Below are 21,607 nucleotides of genomic sequence, written 5' to 3'. Positions count from 1 at the left end.
TTTTGTTAGTGCACATTCCTGCACAAAGTGCAAGGGACTGCCTCCCCCCACGGTCACATTTATCGCCCGAATGATCTGCACAGCATCAATGTGTGCAATTGCTTAACCTATACATCCCATAGCCGTTCACTGGCAGCATACTTGTTTTATCCAAGATGTAGTTTATTTGTCACGTACAGTTATTTTAAGATACGGCCACTTCATGGCCATCGCTCAGACCTATTACCAAGCTCTCACCATCCAACTAGCCCCTTCCTGAATGTTCATGGCTGGTCTCCCAGCTGTGACCAAAGATGGCACATTGGAAAGGTCTTAATGACAGAAAAGGCAACTTCAGAGCTGTGGAGAAGATTTTCCAGTGCATTTCCAGTCCTTGGTGATGGCAATCCAATTTGATTATTTCAAATAGAAACACACACACACCCTGATTGATTTGTGTTTTTTATATATAAAATCAATCAAACAAATCTACTAGCCTTCTTTGAGACTAGGGAACATTTTTTTGGCTTCTCTTTGAAAGAATCAAATCGTTTCAGTCACTCCCTAGGAAGTTATTATAATCAAAATCCTTGAACAGTGATAAATTTTCTTCTCTGAATGTAAGAAGTCACCTCCCCTTTTGTACAGAGAAAGAATAATCATGGGAACAATCAGGTGCAATTTTCTACACATGAAAAAGGCGAGATGCAGCCTCTGACGCAGTCCTGGTTCACCCAGCACTCTAAATGTTCCAAGTGGCGAGAAGCCTCCTGGTGGCTATAGTAGCTGAAATATTTTAACAGTTGCTACAGCCACCTGTGAAGAAGCTCCTTCCAACCTTTGTGCCCCCTGCTCACCTCCAAGAGCACACCAAACAGGAGAGTTGACCTCCTTTTCCCTCTGTTGCTGCAACAGTTATGGAGCAACAAGCTCTCTATGGAGAGCTGCTGCAGTTGGGAGCCGGTAGCTTGAGGATGGGGAAACTGGTGCTCCAGATGTTGGTGTACCACAGCTCCCATAATTCCTGGAGTCCAACATCTGGAGAGCCACATGCTCCCCATCTCTGCTGGCTGCTACAAGCCTCCTACCACACGGAAGCCAAATCAAGGGACGCCTACATGAACTAGCGCTTGCCGTTTCTGAGTTTAAGGGACCATTGGCTAACCAAGGCAGAAACTAATTTTTTTTTCTTCTAGTAGGCGGTGTCTGGAGATGATTAAGTGGATATGGAAGAGGAAAGTGAAAATTATGTAGATGAATGAAGAGGAGGGAGGTTCCATGAATGGTCTCTTTCAGCTTCATGGCACTGATGGAAGTCAAGACTCATCCACTCAAGTTAGTTTTGCAACATGCTCAGTTCGTGTTATGTGGAAGGCACTCCCGCTCGTGCAGTTTTGCTAACAAAAGAGCTGCCAAGACCAACAGGTGACCAAAGGGGAGACGCTCTTTCAGAACCCTGAAGCAGGCGCTGGGTACACAATGCGTCTAGTGTGGAGGAACAAGGGGCAGAGCAAGAAGCCAAATACTGCCAGGGTTCAGAGCAGCAAACAGGCTCCCACAACGGGCCTTTGTTCCCTTTCCCAAGAAACGCTAATAAATCTGACATCAGCACAGTAAAGCAGAGTGTAAGGAGGAATGACAAACAGCTCCATCCAGCAGCAAACTCAGCAAGTGCCTCAATTAAAGGGTACATTTCCCAACATCTGGGGTTTCCAGAGGAAACCTATTTCCTCACCCATTATGTACATAGTTAAGATAAATCTAGACATTCACAAGAGATGCATAGTGGAAACTGCTGTAAGACGTCATCACTTCTGAATATGTGCCAGGGAAGAACAGCAGACGACATAATGCTTCCACTGTCCGGAACGAAACTACCAAGCAGGATTTGACCCAGGTCTTCTCCCTGATATACTAGGATTTTTATGAGTGGGTCCTTTACATACCAAATGCTCCCCAACAATGCTAGTACCTACTTGCATTCTGAAGTGGCAAAGTCCCATCTTCAGGAAGGCTTTCTAATTTATGCATCCAGCTGAACATTCTCATTCCCTGCTTACTAAGGAACATGGAGCTCCTTCCCCAAAGCTATTTTAGACTTACAAGTGAAAGCCATTGCACCTTCCATTGCTTTAGGAAACTACAGTGGTGCCCCGCAAGACGAATGCCTCGCAAGACGGAAAACCCACTAGACGAAAGGGTTTTCCGTTTTGGAGGTGCTTCGCAAAACGAATTTCCTATGGGCTTGCTTCGCAAGACAAAAATGTCTTGCGAGTTCCTGCGGGGTTTTTTCCCTCTCCCCCCCCTTTTCCCCAGGCTGCTAAGCCGCTTATCAGCTGATCCGCTAAGCCGCTTATCAGCTGATCCGCTAAGCCGCTAATAGCGCTAATCCGCCAATGGGCTTGCTTCGCAAGACGAAGAGACTCGCGGAACGGATTCTTTTCGTCTTGCGAGGCACCACTGTATTCAACAGACTCAAGGACACTGTAGGATTCAGCTTGTGACATCCCATCTCAATCTCAGGAATTACTCCCAGGAGTCAAACCTCACATTTTCTCACCAGGGAAGTACAGAAACCATGCCCTATAACCTAATATTTACTAAGAACCGGATGCATTCACATAATACCTAGGTCAACATGAACAAATATACCTGTTTCTTTCAAAAGGGGAAAGAACTATAAACATCCAAATCAGGGAACAGTTTGGGCCTCAGGATATCAAACCTTCTTTCTTCCATCTCAATATATGTGCCACTACCTTTGGAGTTCTCGGCCAAGCACATCCCTTTAGTAACACACAATCTTTGTTCGTTTTTACTGAACCAATAAGCTTTAGATTGCTGTTCAGCAGATCATCAATAAATCACCAATGGGTGCAATCCACCAAACAGCCTTGATTCATTTTATGCAGGGTTACATCAGGGAATGTTCCATGGACAAACATCAATGAAGCAAAGTTTAGTGGCAGTGGCCAGCAAGCCTCTTCCCTTGAAGTGCACCTGCTAAGGAGGGTGAGTTGTGTCAAATATTTGTCAGTCCAATGGCTGGCAGATCTGAAAGACCTACATTAATGTCCTAAGCTCAACTTCCAAGTATGCGCAGCTAAAGAATAGCCTGTACCCACCACTCTAGATTGTCTCAAATTCTGAATGTGATACACAAGCAGTAAAAGAGGAGCCACAGAGTACAGTGCAAATATAAGGGATGAAAATGGTGTGTGTGTGTGTGTGTGTGTGTGTGTGTGTAACAGAAAAAAACCAAGTAGTAGTTTAAAAGTTACAGCAGGCAAGACTCTATGATTAAACCTCTCGATTTCCATACTAGAATAGAAAAAGGGGAACTGTATGTGCCACATCCTACTGGAACAAGCTTGGGTCCTTTTGAGGGCAAATTTAGGGCTGATTTCAAAGGCGAAAAGTTTCCTGCAACAAATGAACAAACATGACAATTGCACACACATCTCTTCTGCTGTGTACAAATGCAATGTGAACCCACAACTGGCCACACCTTCCCAGAATGTGTACAAGCAGATAAACAACTGCATACATGCCACCAACCAGTGCCTGCAACACTTGGCTAGCCTGTGGTTTTGTACGAAGTAGTACCATTAATGGAGGAAATTGCCACTCCTGAAGTGGCACCTAGAAAAGCTATGTTTTATTAATCAGACTTTCTTCCTATCACCTCTTCTCTCTTTAATAAAGATCTAGAACGCCCCTGCTAAAAACAGTGCCACTCTGACACCTTAGCTTTTCAACAGAAAACTGAACAGTACTATTTGCTGCCTACTCTTCTGATGCTGAACTCTGGCTCCTCTCAGTCCCGGTGAACATGGCCAGTTTTAGGAACCATGGGAGTTGTAGTCCAGAAACATGGGGGGGGGGACCACACGACACCACAATGTTTGCCACTGTTAACTATGAAGAACTGCTGCTCCCTCTTCCTTACCATCCTCTGTCTCTTAATACCTGAAAGCACTCTCTTCTAATGACAAGGTGCCTTCTCAAACTTTCCTTCAGCGCCATCTCTTCCTGGACTATCCTCACCTTGCTTGCTAAGGGCCTTTTGGCACTGTTAGCTTTCCTCCATCCCATCTTCACCATTCCTTCCTTGGGGCTGCAAGTTTCCCAGGCTGAGCAGGCTTAACGGTTGAAGCAAAAGTAATGCACCACCTGACAACATGACCAAATATACAGACAATGCTCTTGTTGACTAGCTTGTGAGCTGCCAGAAGCATACGGCTTTGTAGGCCAGTTCCACACCCACCTGGGCTCCCGATACAGGACCAAAAGGATTTGGAGGTCTCATGACAGGTTGGCTGTATATTAAGGTTGGTTGCGTCATTACTGGTACTCCTCCCATTTGGGATGGCTAAAAATCCAGAACAGCAAAGAATTAATTTCATGCACAGCTCTTTAAAAGAGACCACTACCAGAAATTGCCTCCAACTGTACAGTTTAGTTAGTGGCACTGTAAAGGAAATAATTAATGGAACATTTAAAAAAGCTTCCAGCAACCAAACATTGGGAACTTTGGGTCTGTGTTCCTATGCACCTTTCCACGCTTTTAGATAAGCTACTGCTTCACGTTTCTACATTGAGCTGAAAACTTTGAACAACATCTGGTGTGATATACCAAGCTCTTTCACTTTATTCATTCCCTGTACCAGGCTAAGATGTTTTCATTTTTTAAAAAGCTAAAGAGGAAATAAGACAGCAGCTATTAAAATCAACAAATATCTTAAGACCAGCCATTAAAACACCAACAGGCAAATTTAAAATTTGCTCAGATAAAGTGTCTTAACCAAGACTGCAGAGGGGGCCGGATAGAAATTCATTTAGATTTCAAATGCTGGGTTGTTAAGGAGGCATTGATTTTCCACTTAGCCCTGAACACTTTAGAACTAATCTGCAGTTTAGCTCCCTGTTGCATTTAGCACAAGGCATGCCCAACATCTCAGGCTAATCTACAAGGGTGTCACCTTAAAAAGGAGTGCTTTCAAACTTCCTAAGTTTCAAACAAACTCCGTATCTTGCCTGGTAGGAGCCTCTTTATATCTGCCAGAGGATTCTACATATGTTCTAGGATGGATACTGTTCCCATGTGGTGTTGGCCAAACCGTAAAGGCTTCACCATTGCTCTGTATGAACAGAATACCCTTAGAACACACACTGTATGGCTGCACATTTGTGGGGTGGGGGGGCTGTTTTTCAAGGAAGCTCATTTCACCCTTATAGTCTCCGTGAGAAATGCTAAGGCTTCCTGGAATTTATTTTTAAAGTAGTCACTGTAGCAGAAGATAGGTGGAAGTAAAAAACATTAAGTATTGCATTTTTTTGTCTGGCAAAATGAAAAAGGTCAAAAAACAAACAAGTGGGGCTAAAATTAATCTGCCAGGTATGTGGCATCTTGTTCAACATATGTGTTGCAAGCACACCCAGAAACCCAAAGGAAATGGAAAGAGCAAGCTACGATAAAAGCGCTCCTAAAAATACTTCAAATGAATAGAAACATTTACTGACCATTCCATACCCCATCATTCCTGTTGGCGTTGTAGCAGGATAGGCCATGACGGGCGGTGCCTAATGAGAAAGAGACAACCTTAAGCGGCATGCAAATGGAAAAGGCTTCACAAACAGCAATGAAATGCTTTTGACTGTAAATATGAGCATCTCTGACAGCTGATCAATTGATATCTGACAGAGCCAGAAACTGGCCAGTGAGCATCATGGTAACATCCTTGCAGGTAAGCCATTAGAGTTTCTTTAGCTGAACATGGCTACAAATGTACAAGGTAACACACTATATAGCTGGTGCCCAATAAGTTGGAAGGGCATCACTTAAGGCCCAGGATTGCTTTACAGACAATGTGAACCTAGCATCCTGGATAATAATAATAATAATAATAATAATAATAATAATTAGATGCTTCCCCAAAACAAGAAGTCGAGTGCTGTCAAACAAAGCCTCACTTGATGGGCTTCATGCAACCAGTAGCTGAATAGTCAAGGAACACCCCAGGCTATAAGCATAAAACAGACAGCTGCCTGTCTGAACAGGAGCTGTTCTGAGTTTTCTAAAAAGGGCCAGGTAAAAAGTTTGTTTCTGCTTACAGCATTTATAGGGAGTTTTTAAATTTGGCATGTTTCTTTTTTATGTAGGACTCGATGTTTGTTTGTTTTGGCATATCTTGTCAGCTGCCCCGGAGACTTATATGGAAGTATAAATAGTTCAAGAAGATATTTTACATCAATGCACAAGTTGAAATCCCATTTTAACAAAGATATCACAGCCAAAAAGACCTCCCAGCATCTGAAAGGGACAGACTGGGGTGTTCTTTCTGCCAGATATTGTGATGTTTGACAGTAGGAGGGTAACTTATGAAGCTTACCACCTCCTCCAAACCAGTGATACTTTTTTCAAAAAAAAAAAAACTGCAGTTCCATATGCAAGACAACTATTACAGGAACTGGGCTTCTTGCTTGAAGTAACTACTTTGAAACTCTGCTCAAGCCCTCTGGCTTTGACACTCTTGCATCATACAGCAGAAGTCCTAGAAAGTGGAGGAATCTCTAAAAAATATGGCAAAGCAGAAAAATATAGACGCGCACAAGCAATCCTGGAACTTTTCCTATACAAACCCTCTGAGCTTAGGGACAAATAGAACAACGTTGTTTTGTATCATGCTCTTAATCTGTAAGAACTGTTTCCGTAGGAGATTTAACTCTCCAGAAACAATATCCCTACTCTCTGGGGTAGGGATGGGAAGAAAAGAACCATACAGTGTTTCAAAAATGTTTACTCCTTTGAACTGTAATAGCCACTGGACAATGGAATCCAACTTGCTATTGGCTAACATGGTTAATGAAATGACCATGATTAATATTCATACAGCCATTAAGCAAAATGTTATGCATTTGCATACATATGGCCATACATTTGCTAGGCTTTTAGGAGCTGAAGGCTGGCTTAGGATTTCCCCACAATGAAGAGAATACAGGGAAAGACCAACAGTAACATGGAAGGAGAAACCAATTGGGCTAAACTGGGATCACTATAGTTAAGAGCTAAAGAATTAAAGTCGCTTAAGATTTTGGATGTAAAACAATACAGTTGCAATATCCACGTGTAAAGCAGATGGGGTGAACCACACACACGGTAGCTGTAGAAAAGCGGGAGTGAGGGAACACCCCACAGTCAATGAATAAACTTACCTTAAAACATTTGGAAAACAAACCCATTAGTTACTTCATTCTTTAGCTCTTATTGACACAAGAGAAATTAGGTTGACTTGTCATTTTAACCACTGTTACTTGTCCTTTTAGTGCTGAAGGGAGATGCCACCCATCTTTGAAGGATAATTCAAAAGTTTTAAGTCTTTCAGATACACAACCAAATGGGTGAGCATTTTCACTTGGTTTAGTATTTGGGGACGTATTGGTCTCTCCCTATTTGAAATCAAGTCTGCAGATAGTGAATTGTGAAGTCGAAGAGAAGCCTGTGAAGTTTCATGCAGTTATTTCACACGCACAAATGCCTTTTTTGGTTTGATTTATCCACCAAATGCATTTTTAAAAAAGGCAATACAGACACACGCACCAGCTATCTCGCAGCAAATGGCAGAGTTTAAAGCAAGAAAAATCATCTTAGTATTTTTCCATGCCATCATTGGAGAAAAGAGGCCCACAGAACACCTTGAGATCTGGATAAGCTAGATAGAAGCTGCTCAAGGTTGTCGTCATGCCCAAAGATCTTAACTCAAGAGAAAAAAAAGTGTGGAATAGCAGGATTATGAGATTCTGCTGTAGTGGTTAATATCAGCATGCCAATTTTGATTGCAAAAAGAAAAAAAAAGGCTGCAGGTTTTGTTCACTTACGTATTGTGGAAAATGCATGCCATTCTGTTTTCCCCCGGAAGAACAATTACATAATGCAATAACACTGGATTAGAAATGAGTACTTACACAACAGAATATACACACAGAGCATTTTAGTCAAAAAGTGAGTTCAAACCCCTCCCCGAAATATAATTTTTGTAATCCAAAGCCACTTAAGCATCTGGTAAAAAGGACACAGACAAGGTTGACGAAGCCGCAACACGACCTCTGCATTTGTACATGTTTTTCACATGCTTTGTGTTGGCAAGTTTTCCATAAATACTGGAATCTACCGGTACCAATTAAAGGGAAAGCACTCACAAGGGAACCAGAACAGGACAAACAGAGTTAAGGCAGAGGATGAATGGAAGTGAGTTAGTCTTTCCTATTCTAACAGCTCATGAAAACCATTTAGGAATCTCATAGCTTCAGGTGAGACTTATCAGACAGGAGCTGTGTCACAAGGCAGTTCAGCACAGCTCCTAAAAGGAAATTATTAAACATTTAGAAACAACCGTCTCCAGGAATGGAAAGTTAAGGCAGAATGAGATGCTATGTGGGACTGAATCAGATTTCCCTTACAGGGCTAGTGCATGGGCTGGAACATTTGCTGGAGAGTTTGGAGGGAAGGACAGGGTACTCAAGCCGCCCCTCCTTTTGTCTTTCTCCCAAGTAGTTTATAAAGGTTACAGCTCACATTGGGTGGGAAAGTGGCATTTGAAGGTCATTGTCAAATGACCATTATCTCAAAATACACATGGCTGGAATGGTGCCCAGTTCAGTCACTAAGTTCCCATTTTAAAGCACAAAAATAGTAGCACAGGCAGGCCAGAATATCTAGCAGTTAGCACGTGCTTAATTCAGAGCAGTGTAGATGGCCTTACACATTTGATCCTGATTGTATTAGAGGCAAAAAGCTGTTCTCTGTAGCTTTTAACACTAGCCCTCCTTCCACAGTTATCCTCTCCTGTCACACATGCCTGCCCAGAGTTGTAGTATTTATTACTTGAAAAGCCACATATATCTACTGGTAAATGATTATGAGCCACCACTTCCAAGCATGTTAAAAAAAATACACCAGGCTAGCAACCGTCACCTATTATTATTTTCCTGCAGGCAAGTCAACAGCAAGAAGGCAACTGATCGAACACATGAGGCATCTCTTTCCAATTTCTCTTAACAAGTTATATGACAATACAGGCAGCATCAGACATGAAGTTTTTGCTCCCTGCCTTGCTTTCAGTCACACCATATCTTTTTAGTACCATTCAAATCCTCCTTTGTGGCTATTGTGCCATCACATGGATCTGCAGAAGTCACAGCTTGGAACCTTTTGGAGCACTTTTGGGATGTGGAGGGCTCCTGCCCCTACATGTCTTTTATGACCTACTGAGACTGCAATTGTTTCTCTTTTAAGAGATTGCTCAGGCTTCAAGGAACAATGCACCTCAAAATACAGAGTTTCTGGTGAAGGCTTAATATCCAACATAGGTCTCCTTTCACAGGGCTTATGATGAAATAAAACTTTAAATTATGATGCTTCCCTCATTAGAATGTACCTTTATTAAAAGTCAGCATGGTGCAGTGGATTGGGCATTGACTTGGCACAAGGAGACCTGGGTTCAAATCCAGTATCAACCAGAATCACTGGCTGACTTCGCACAAAACCAGTGCAACCTCTCTCACAAACTTTGTGAATAAAATGGTGTAAGGCTATGGCTTGATTTAAATCATCTTTCCTGGCTTCCTAATACATGTTTCATAAAGCTGTGAACAAGTGCTGGGGCTGAGCATTCCTTCTTCACTCGTCCCCTTGTGATGGCTTCAAAGCTTCATTCCTTGCTTGTACTAAGTCAGACTTCCCCATTTCACCTGAGCTATTTCCTGGCTTCATATGGACCAGGAGTGAGGAACCTCAGGCCCCGAGGCCAAATGTGGCCATGTCCCTCAAATGTGGTCCTGCTCTGCAGGTGATTCCACATGGCTGCAATGTATCCTTCAACTAGGATAATGATTCTTGCCTGCGTGCATGTGTAGAAACCTCTGGCGTTTACACAGGCTAGATTCCAGTTATGGTACTAACGGAATAGTAATATGTGTTGCTCCGCCTACTTTTGCCTCTGGCTCCACCTACCACTGACATGCAGGCACTTGAAAGTTGCCCACCACCAACCCATCCCTGATATAATCAATGCTTAAAATTCATCTCAACCCCTTTTGTGTATGCTTATATTGAAGTACCATAGTACATAGTGGTGAGATAAATGGATTAAAACTTCAACCTGTTTCGAGTATGGCAGTCCAGGTTAGATACACATTTTTCTGTGCAATCGTCACGAGGCTGTCAATGCCACGAGACCTCTACATCACTCAAGGATACTATATCAGCACAGTATGTTTGAGTTCCTATATCAGCACAGTATGTTTGAGTTGCTAACCTTAAAACACAAGCCTGACTCCACTGGGATGACTCTAGCTAATAAATATCCAATTAAACATCACCTAAATGAAACGTGTCAGGTTGTTTTAGGCTCCCACGATAAGTTTTAAGATTCTCTGCCTCTCCTGACAAAATTCCTATAGCCCTCCCACACTTTCACAGCATATTTTGAGCTGCTGGAATTCTTTCAATATGCCTACAGCAACTGCTTACCATTGTTGGAGTGTTCCATGCTGTTGTTGGTGCAACTTTGGGTTGCCAGTTGGAGCCTCCAGTTAGTTTCTTTTCTCCTGGCTGTGTCCAGTTCACATCACTTAGAAAAGAAAAGGGAAAAAAGATCTTAAATCCAGGGGATGGAGGGGAATCTAGCTGCCTTTCTTGCAGACACGTTTAAAAATAAATGAAGTTTAAACAAGGTTAGAGCAATATTTCTCATCCTGAAACTATGTACCTCAACATCTCCCTGTTCAAGCCTCCAAAAATAGATAAAAATGAAGGCAAATACTATCCATTAATGCACACCACTCTAGAGACACCAGCACACAATTGGCTCAAGCCTCACATAAATAGGCCAAAGGGGCCAAGTCTAAGGCAAACATGCAGAAAGAAGCAAGAAAGCAGGCAAAGAGAGTACAGTCCCTGGATAATTGGACTTGGGTACCTAGAAATCTGTAATCTTGAGGTGAACTGATTTATTGCAAGATATGGATAGATAAGATTAATTGTTCATATACAGCTTCCCTCATTCAGAGTTCTCCTGCTCCCACACCTCTCAAAGACATTTGCTATCCTACTCAGAAATGGAAAACCTGGGAGGGGAAAGGGGCAGTGTTACACCCCCCTGCCAGGTTCATCTCAAGAACCTTAGTCTGCATTTGCTGTACAAAATTGCTGCAAAGATGTGCTTAATGGGTTAAAACACCTGCATATTGCTGCAATGAGAAATACTCACTTTTTAGTTGTTCCATTTCCAATGCCCAGATCTGTTACAAAACAAGAAATAAACAATTGGAAGCTGCCCATTCATTTATTTCAATTATCCAAAGAGTTGGTACTGTAAACTTTACATAAACTCTACTTACTGCCCACAAGATTGGCTAAAGATGAATCCAGATCATCCAACACTAACTTGTTAGGTGGACCTTTTGAAGTTGGAAGACTCTGGTTTTGAGAGGCCACTGTCGGTTTTAGGAGTCCACCTAATTCATCAAACCCTTTAAGAAAAGCCAAGTAGTATTAAATGCAATGGAATCCATATCAATGTAGCACGAGACATCTTAAAATCAGTATTTTTAAAGTCTAAATGGTATAAAGCTGCAATTATTGTTGTTACTGTTATTTTGCAGTGGAGAAATGGAAAATCCATACATTCAGCACCCAAGATCCAAAAAGAAATGGTAAGAGCACTGGCAGCAGCAGGAAAACAGTGATTGATTGATTGATTGATTGCATTCATAAGCTGTCTTTCTGCCACAGAAGTCAAGGCAAAGTTGGTGGCCTTTTCAGGGCCCTGGCCTAGTCTTCCTTGCTGTGTCAGTAAAATGTCTCAAGCAACAATACAGATTTATTGTAGCGTAAGCTTTTGTGGATGAGAAACTACTTTATCAGATTTCTGAAAAGGTTGAGGCATCACAGGAAGTTGTCCATGAAAGCTTAATCCAAAACAAATGCATTAACCCGTTTTATCAAGCCAAATGATCCAAACAGCTTTTTAAAGGCTGGCACCAAATATTCTATCACCCAGTGTGATTTTTGTGCATCTTTGAGCAGTATTTTAAAAAGGGTACTTTAAAAAGAAAGAAAGGAAGACCTACCACCAGAATCCACAGGTACATTTGAAGTTTTGTTGCCAAACACAGACTCAAAGTCAACATTAAGGCCTGCTGAGGGCTGCGATGGAGCAACAGGAGACTGGGTGAACCCTACAAACAAAACATTTAAAAAGAGCTTATTTATATGCAGTATGTGAACTCTCAACTTGCATGTAAGTAGCAGCTCTATAGCCATAAAAGGAATATGGGCATTCAGACATTGAAAAGGAGCCTGCAAAGAAAGCTTTCCTTGCAGAACTGCATGTTACTGCAACTTGAGAGGAATAACCCATGAGGCAAGAACTGATGGACTCAAGTTTGCATGTTGCATATAGGCAAGGAGCAACAGCACCCCCCCCCAAAGGCACTGGAGTAGGCTTCACAGCAAGAGTTCTGCAGTACTAGTAAGCCTTTCCAGTTTCAGCCCTTTAAGGCAGAATTTTTCAAAACTAGATGGCCTGGTGCAGTTATTCAATTTTGTCACTGCTATACTATCTGAGAGCAGATTTATTTTGAAGCGGTAATAGACTCCTAGTTTCCTATTTCAGTTCACTACTTGCAAAATAGCCACCTCTGGGATTGAGTTGTATTCAAAATCACTCACTGGTGCTCCCAACTCTTCCCACCCTATCCCCCACTCCCTATTTTCAGACATTTTCCCAGGCACATAAATTGCTACATCCCAAAAATATCAATGGGACTTAGGACCTACATATCACCTACTTTAATCCTGAGGATTCTGAATAAAATAAGCACGGACAGGCACGTGTTTTAAAATTCATTTCCACCTGGCACCAATTTGACCTATTTTGCTTTTTAGTGACTTGAGAACTTCTTGCTAAAATGGATAGATTTTTTTTTAAAAAAAAACAACCTCATGTAGTTGCAGTATTACATGAATGCTTATAGCTACTTCAGCACTGAAAGCAACTCGGTAGTTTAACATGTAGCAGCTACCAGTTTCTTTAGGCAGAATGCTAAAGCTGCATATAGCACCAGGCTTCCTCATTTTATTACGACACACTATACTGCTAAAATCCTATACAGACTGTCTGCTCCAGAAGGCTCCCCTAATCAAATCAGTACCATGCAAGAGAAGAAATGGGAAACATAAAGGTGGACTAAGGTGGCAAGGGATTGAAATACAAATTTATTATATAAACATATGGTCCTTTTAACATCTTGTATACTGTAAGCAACTCTGGTTGCTCCCCCAGCCTAGTTTATAAAGCTGTAGATAGCACAGAAGAGAGACACTAAAGTCATTACAGGACGCAGCATTTTTCCCTACAAAGGAAAACTGAAGACAGTTTAGAAGAAACAACACGGGCACAATAGAATTTAATAGTGATGAACAGTATTGACCAGCAGAACACTGGAACTTGGGCACTGACTATAGCATGAGAGGCAGCCAGTGAAATTTCAGCAGATTCAGGATAAAAGGCAAAACACAACAGAATTTGTTATAACAAGATGCATCAGTTCTCATTACTGGCTATCGATAAACAAGACAGAAATGGATCAAACTTCAATGAGGAACAAGGGGTGGTCATCACTACTATGCTCTTGCTTGTGAGCATCCCAAGAGGGACTTGATGGACCTTTGATCTGATCCAAATGGTCCTTAAGTTCTCAGGACTGGAACATGTATTACGCTAGCACTGTGATGGCTAAATCAAAAACAGCACTGGGCACTGCTCCACAAGGGAACTTGTTGCACTAAGTACAGTTGGCCCATTTCAGAGAGAGCAGTGCATGCTTGCAAGGACAAGGACATGGACAAGGACATGGACACACACACACCACTTAATGAGAAGACCAATGTGCCTGTTTCATGGGATCAATGTTTGCAAAGTTCTTATAATTAAAGCTAAAACATTTCCAGGATAAAAATAAATAAAGACAGTGGCTTTCAGTTATAATGTCATGCTGGGTGCTTTAGAAGTGCACCCGCCAAATCGCTGTCAATTGCCACTCGTTTCAATCTGTGATTTTCTATGAACAAAAAGTGATACAGTGAAAAAACTGATTAAAGCAGTCTTTAGATTTGCAACCTTTTCAGCAAGGACAGGCTAAGTTATTTTTAAAAACAAGCTGGACCCATTTTGATGCATCAGTTTTGGAATTATTTTTAAGTGTTGATCAGCCGATGAAAAGCATACAACTCTCCAGCTTGCGTACAAACTGAAATGGGCCTGTCTGCATAATTTTACCCAAGTTTACATAACTAAACCAAGTTCCTGGTCTTCAAAAGCCTTTTACCTACCTCCAAATAGGCCAGCTACAGTTGAGGGCTCACTGCGGAAATGGGAAGCGTTAGGAGGATAAGCTTGAGGACCACAAAAAGAATCTGATAAAGGCATAGGAAGCAGAAGAGCAAAGAAGGAACAGTTACAGAGAGAAAGGAACAGGACACTCTTATCTGCTTAACCAATTATTTGGACACTAAGTTAAGACAACAACTACGTGACCTATAACACACACACAAGCAATCTAGCAACAACTTCTAAAAAAAGGGAAGATTTTACACTATCTAAAGACAGGGGGGGAAACATCATCAAATGCCATGTTTTACACCTCTGAAAACAAGCAAGTGTAAAACCCTCAAGGCATTTGTATTATACCTGAAGTAAAGTGACAGAGCTGAAAAGTGGATGCATATTTGGTTTCCACAAAGGGGTTTGATTCAGTAAATGGATTGAAGCGATCTAGAGAACCAGAAAGAGTTAAATCGAAAGTCATACAATGACATGGTAATCTTAGAATTTACGCTTCTGGAGGTCAAATTGTGCCACATCTAGCTTGGAATGGAAACTCCATGTGGCCAAGGGCGCATAGCTGGACATAAATATTACCCCATGGACTGCATACGGAACACTGTAGGTAGGGCAACTCTATATGTGACTCATTTAGATGAGCAACACTGTAGTTGATATGCCTGTAGCAAAGGCTTGCCTGCTTTTAGGGGGGAACTGTCCCCAATTCAGTAACCTCTGGGTGTTGTTTTTGTTGTTGTTTTACAAATATTAGATAAAACAATAAGGCTGGGAAGGAATATAAAGTCTCCTCTCTCCGCCCTCAATCCCTAAGTAGTTGCCCATCTGAATTTACACAGCTACCACTGCACTACATTCTGTAGGTCATGTATTTACAACTGGGAAGGGAACTCAAACTGTCATTAGGTAATAGCTCATTCGTTTTATCTTTCTTTTCTCTCTTTTGAAAATCCTAAATTTGCCCAGAATAGTCTGATAGTCAAGAGAAAGGGAAAAGCCAGTCAGATGGTACATTACCAACGAACATCTCATGAGTTGGTGTCCTAGAAGTGAAAGTGGGTAGTACGTCAGAAGAGACAGAGAGGTGATCGCTAGATTTTGTGAGGAAAGGATTTAGGCTTGGGACGGCATCATCAACAGCGTCAGCGGTAGAAGTGAAAGGATCTGTGCAGTCCAAGCAGAGCAAGAAGGAGAAGAAGAGGAATAGGGGTGGGGGACCAGGTTAGCTGTGCATTAGTAATCAGGAACAGCATAAGCAGTTCTGTAAGTCAGTTTTGCTTTAAGAGTATCAGTTTGCATTTCCCCCCAACACCTACATAAATGGCTTATTGGCAAGAGGTAACAGGCATTCTCTAAGTTATCCTGATTCAGGTATTTTCTGAAAAGGACACTATCTTAATACTCTGGTCTCTGGAAGCAGAATCCACCTACAACATACTGCACAACACCTTTGATATAGAAGAATCCCTTCAGTGCAGTGCCTCTAACTTGGATCATCCACCCCCAGCCCCTGGGCTTTTCCCAAGACTTGCCATGAGCCCTCGCTATGCCCATACAATTTCCTTTCTTAAATGCCTTTTTATCTCTCAAGTTCTAAAAAAACCCTTCCTGTTTTGACTTCTGGGCTCAGTTCACACACCATGGTAAACCATAGTTAACAGTTATGTACAGATCACTCCAACTTCACCCCCTCCCTCGCAGTAGTAACAAACCATGATCCCTGGCTCAACCAACTGGGGATTGTGGCTTGTTTCACTTAAACAAAACACAACTGGTAAGTCAAGAACAAACCTTGATTTAACATTGCGGTTTGTAGCAAAGCAAGCCACCATCTCTGGTATGGAAGCAACACCAAGGGGTCATGGTTTGCTGCTCCTGAATGCACTGGGGGAGGAGCAAAGCAGGAGCCCCCTGCCCATTCATGGTAAACTATTAACTATGGTTTAACATGGTGTGATAAAGCTGCTAGAGAATTAATATTTAGGCTAAAGTCATGCAGCCCTCACTCAGTTAAAAACACATGTGATGGCACAGGCTTCACTATGAGAAGGAGAAGAGTAACTTGGCTAACCCAACCTCTCCTTTGGTCTTCATTGCTATTACTAAGTGGATGTTTTTTTATCCCTGATTGCCTCTGAAACAGTATTTAGTGGCCCAACAAGCTCTCTTTACTAGATAGGATGGTGAGGAAATTAGTTGTGGAATGAACAAAACTGCAGACAAAACAAGACATCAGACCCCCCCCCCCAAAAAAAATGTAGTTTGTACTAAAGGTTTTCTGTAAGGTAGTAATTTTGAGTTTTTTTCTAATCAGACAACCAGAAGACCAAATAAATATATAAGCAAATACATCCAGCTAAACCTTGTCTAAACTATTTCCCTGTTCAGTGTGTATCAGTAAAGCTGTTTCCAGTCCGCTCTGTTCAGTTTCTGGAGTCTTACCGCAGCCCTCTCCATTTTGTCTTATTTCTGACTGAAGCCTTAAATTTGCCAAGCGTGCTCGAACTCTAACCAACCAAAACCCACTCAAACTCGCTTCCACTCTCCTTCAAACTCTTGGCCAATCATAAGGGCAGTAGAGTTTTGTTTAAATTTCTGTTTCCCATAATTTGTTATGTTTCTTTTCTCCCTCACATTTCTGTTTCCTGGGCTGTACTTTACCTTCCAGGTCAGAACCACCTCTCAAAACCATTTTCTGATACCCCCAAAACAAGATGTAAAACAGCTGAGAAGTTTACTTCCTGCACAATAGTAATGAGAAACAAATTGCCAATCACAGCTATAGGACAGGGGTGCGAAACCTCAGCCCTGGAGGACAAATGTAGCGCTCTGGGTGTCTCTCCTCAATCCTCAGGACTCTGTCCATGCTGTGCCATCTCACCGCGCCTCTGCTGCACCCTCCTCAAATCCTTTTGCCTGGCTGAAAAGTGGTCATGAACGGTGATGATGTTTGCTGAGATGAAGAGATGTGTGCATTCACAAAGAAACCTCTTTGTGGCTATTGCAGCTGACTGCACAATGGCAAGAGCCACATTTGTCGGCCCACCCACTGCTGCTTCTGGCCCCGCAAAGGTTGTCCATGACAGAATATGGCCCTTGGGCTCAAAAGATTTCCCACTCCTGCTGTACGGATTACATTTAAGTAGAACTTATTTATCAAGTGATTTTTTTTAAAAAAAAAAGGGGGGGAGAAGCCTGAACATGGTCTACCATCTTCTGAAAGAAAAACCCTGAAAAGCAGGCTTACATTCTTCATACAGAAAATTCTACCCATTTCTAAATAATTCTAGTTAACATTTTCAGCAAGGATTTGTCTACAAAAAACAGAATATGCTTATTCTACTTCAGCAACCACAAGCATGAACGAAGCTACCAGAAAAACATGTCTACCATCTTGCCTGGCCCTCCACTATCCCACAAAATATTTTGCGGCCAGAGAAAAAGAGTGCAAAGCTGTCAAAGCTATGAACAAGAAAGGACAAGTATTAAAGGCAACTTGGCCAAATTACTGCATATACTTCCAGGGGGTGGGGCAGAGGACATGATAGAAGGTGCATTGCTGCAAGAAGGCTCGTTTGAGGGAATGAAGCCCCAACATGAGCAACTTTGACTAGTACACAGATGCCTTGACCATGGTTTTAACTTTGGAAAGGCAGCATACAAATAAAATGATCGATAGATATTACATTGGGGTGTGTGTGTGTTGAGGTATTACCCAACATATTAAATACATCTGAATGGCTTAAGCAACTGAAAAGTTCAACACGGTAGGTCACATCTTATGCACGTTTGACTTGTGTGATTTTAGCCATACACACATGAAGGCAGGCTTGTTGAAACTGTGCAAGTTAAATCCAAGGAAAGTGGAGAGCTCTTTTGTGTCAGGGGTGGCCCAGCGTGTAAGGAGCTTCTAAGCTGTCTGCCTTTGGAGGCAAGGCCTGTGCAATGCACCAGCTCTGGGATGTTCACATAAGATTTTACAGGAAATCAGATGGCCTTGCAAGCATTTCAAATTAGCATTTGCAGAGCAAAGGTGAATCATTCTGATACTCTGGACTTCGCTCCGTAGCCCAGACTTACCTGAAATCAAGCCTCACAATAACTCACAATGACTACAAAGATACAACTATGATTGGGGCTAAACAGGAAACGAAGTTTAGCTATGCGCTATGATACACCATGTTTTGTTTCCAATCCTTCAAAATACGGTGTGAAGAATTATCTGTCCCAGACATTTTTTTAAAAAAATCTTTTTACCTAAATTTAACAAGGCAGGAAAGCTTAAGAGTCTATGAAATATTACTGATGGTTATGAGTGACTATGAAGTAACCAAAACTGGGATTTAACTGTGAGTTTCTTACCTCCCCAGGTCCCTCCTACTTGTTGCGCAGAGGATATAGGATGCACAGACGGATGAAAGGTTGGCTGCAAATCAAGGAGGTCATTTGGCAGCTTTGATGTACTATGGAAACAGATGAGGGCAACTATCAAAGACTTGAGCAACATTGCCTTTCTTTCATAAAACTTAGCAAAGCTATTCAAACTATCATAGTGTTTTCCTAAATGGAATGTGTGTGCATGCATGAAATGTGGCAGAATTTAGCTCACTGGATATCCAAGGCCAGGATCAAAAGGAGGCATCAACATGCCCAGAGGGATTGACTTTTTCCTTTTGGAACCGCAGCCACCCCCATCTCTTTCCAGTATCAAAGGCAGCCTGCTGTAAGGTATTATTTGGAAGGAGGGAGGCATACCATTGGAGTGACAAAAGCATAATGACTCCCTGGGCTCATCAAATTAGTTGTGTGGTTCTTCACATGCTAGCACAGGTTTATTGCTCTTGCTAGTTGCATTGAATATATAGCACAAGTGGGAGATTCACACAGATACTTAGGAGGTTTCATTTGCCAATAATTCTTCTGTTTTTAAAGGCTATGCTGCAAGTTTTGCAGTTTGCAGAAATGCAGATGTAATGAAGCATTCATTTGGTTGGGCTAAACTCATGTTTATTTTTGCTGCTTACAGTCAAAGCAACAGTGCACACAGTCATTTCGTGAGGTCCCACCACGCAAACCATTCTGGGTATCAGACTGCATCAACAGTACACTGACTGTTGTACAGTTCTTCTCCAGCACTTCTATAACAAAGCAGTGCTCATAGGTCAAGTCCACAATTGCTGGTGATGGTATCCATGTGGCACCAGAACACACAATGCTTTTCACTGCAATCCATTTCATACTAAAACTCCAGCTTTACATCTTTTTGAGAGGCTTTATAGAGTTTAGAGCAGTGCTACTCAAAGTGGTGGTCCACGGACTGGTGCCAGTCCATGACCCATCAGCTGCCAATCCCCAGTGACCACCACAGCCCAGGTTAGATGGGAAGCTAAAGGGACCAAATATGGTACCAGTCCCTGGCGAATTTGGAGGTGGTCCACCACATCAGATAGCTTGAGAAGCACTGATCTAGAGAATACGTGTGTGTTTGCACAATGGAGCATCTCATACTTTTGCAGATCATCAATGCTGGATCAGCAGTGTGCACTGAATATTGTTAACCCCTGCCCATAACCTGTTTAATACAAAAACAAAAAATCCAAAATCCTAAGGATCTTTAATTGCATAGGACAGTTTATACTGACAGGCCCAGGTATTGCATGCAGGCTGTGACACTGTTAAAAGATGTAGCTCTGGACCACTGAAAAAACCCCTACAAATTACAGCATAGTTCTACTTTTTCCTGATAAGGCAAGAGTGTCCTGAGCAGTTGCATACTTAAGAATTCAAGCATCACTACCTTTCTTATACATTTAACCAGGATGTTTGGCTTATTCTCCCTTGGCACTAGATAAACGAACCTTATGGTTAGCTTATGTCAAAGCCAAAGAGGTAAAGGTAAAGGTAAAGGTACCCCTGCCCATACGGGCCAGTCTTGACAGACTCTGGGGTTGTGCGCCCATCTCACTTAAGAGGCCAGGGGCCAGCGCTGTCCGGAGACACTTCCGGGTCACATGGCCAGCGTGACATCGCTGCTCTGGCGAGCCAGAGCTGCACACGGAAACGCCGTTTACCTTCCCGCTGGTAAGCGGTCCCTATTTATCTACTTGCACCCGGAGGTGCTTTCAAACTGCTAGGTTGGCAGGCGCTGGGACCGAGCAGCGGGAGCGCACCCCGCAGCAGGGATTCGAACCGCCGACCTTTTGATCGGCAAGTCCTAGGCGCTGAGGCTTTAACCCACAGAGCCAAAGAGCTACACAATAAATAAAATCTACAGAACAGTCTCATTTTAAGGATGTACTCTGGCTAGAAACATTTCCCCCCAATTATGAGCAGTTCTGACATACATCAAGGGCATACCTGTTTGAAGAACTAGGTGTGGAAAAAATGTCAATGGCTGGTGTAGTCATTATGCTTCCTGCTGCATTAGACACAGGAGAGGAGGCTGTTGTTAAGGAGTTATGAGGTTTCTTTGCAAGTTCTTTTAGACGTTGTTCCTGATGGGAAATAAAGACAATTTTTAAAAACAAAGGGTTTTTTTGCTTAGGCAGTTGATAAAGTTAAGCAGAACAAAGCCCTCAAATAGCTCTATTAAGGCCTCTAAAAGGGGGCGGGCAAACTACAAATGAGCAACAGTGTACATTGTTGTGGTTTTACATTTTCTTATAAATGGTTCTCTGTATGGCCCAGTAGAGTTTGGATTTGGATTTGATATCCCGCCTTTCACTCCCTTTAAGGAGTATTAAAGCGGCTAACATTCTTCTTTCCCTTCCTCCCCCACAACAAACACTCTGTGGGGTGAGTGGGGCTGAGAGACTTCAAAGAAGTGTGACTGGCCCAAGGTCACCCAGCAGTTGCACGTGGAGGAGCGAAGACACGAACCCGGTTCCCCAGATTACAAGACTACCGCTCTTAACCACTACACCATACTGGCTCTCTACCACAAAAAATTCAGGCTAATTATTCAGGCTAAATAATAATTCTATGTTCTACTTCTAATTTCATTCTCTCATATATATATTTCTGTCTCTTAAAGTTGGTGTGTGTGTGTGTGTGTGTGTGTGTGTGTGTGTATCCCAACTTTAAGAGACAGAAAGCTTGTTCCAACCACCCAAGTATTCATAGGCAGCTTTTAAATGAATGTGAACAAGCCATCCTTGTCAAGTGTGATCCACTGTCTTATATACACAGCCTGCTTTTTCATCTTTGAACACTGTATATACTAA

At 42.2% G+C, this 21,607-nt stretch overlaps 1 protein-coding gene across 8 annotated transcripts in view; it reads right to left on the bottom strand.

Annotated features, from left to right (window-relative positions):
- PICALM (phosphatidylinositol binding clathrin assembly protein) overlaps positions 1–21,607 on the bottom strand; it is a 64,358-nt gene that overhangs the window by 4,626 nt on the left and 38,125 nt on the right. For 2 of the 8 annotated variants that reach the window (XM_081909787.1, XM_081909789.1), the window contains exons 11-21: positions 20,742–20,878; positions 18,747–18,847; positions 15,402–15,548; positions 14,375–14,458; positions 12,112–12,219; positions 11,380–11,511; positions 11,250–11,280; positions 10,511–10,610; positions 7,858–7,881; positions 5,503–5,562; positions 4,247–4,351 (exon numbers count right to left, since the gene is read on the bottom strand). In XM_081909787.1, the coding sequence (XP_081765913.1) occupies positions 4,247–4,351; positions 5,503–5,562; positions 7,858–7,881; positions 10,511–10,610; positions 11,250–11,280; positions 11,380–11,511; positions 12,112–12,219; positions 14,375–14,458; positions 15,402–15,548; positions 18,747–18,847; positions 20,742–20,878 (1,029 nt within the window). The remainder of the gene's footprint in view (positions 1–4,246; positions 4,352–5,502; positions 5,563–7,857; positions 7,882–10,510; positions 10,611–11,249; positions 11,281–11,379; positions 11,512–12,111; positions 12,220–14,374; positions 14,459–15,401; positions 15,549–18,746; positions 18,848–20,741; positions 20,879–21,607) is intronic. The other 6 variants (XM_081909790.1, XM_081909791.1, XM_081909788.1 and 3 more) reach the window with 6 other exon arrangements.

This window comes from Podarcis melisellensis (genome assembly GCF_964234715.1).
Source record: "Podarcis melisellensis genome assembly, chromosome: 4".
Taxonomy (NCBI): Eukaryota; Metazoa; Chordata; class Lepidosauria; order Squamata; family Lacertidae; genus Podarcis; species Podarcis melisellensis.
The sequence above is the reverse complement of the archived record's forward strand: the minus strand, read 5'-3'. Positions and strand labels throughout refer to the sequence as shown.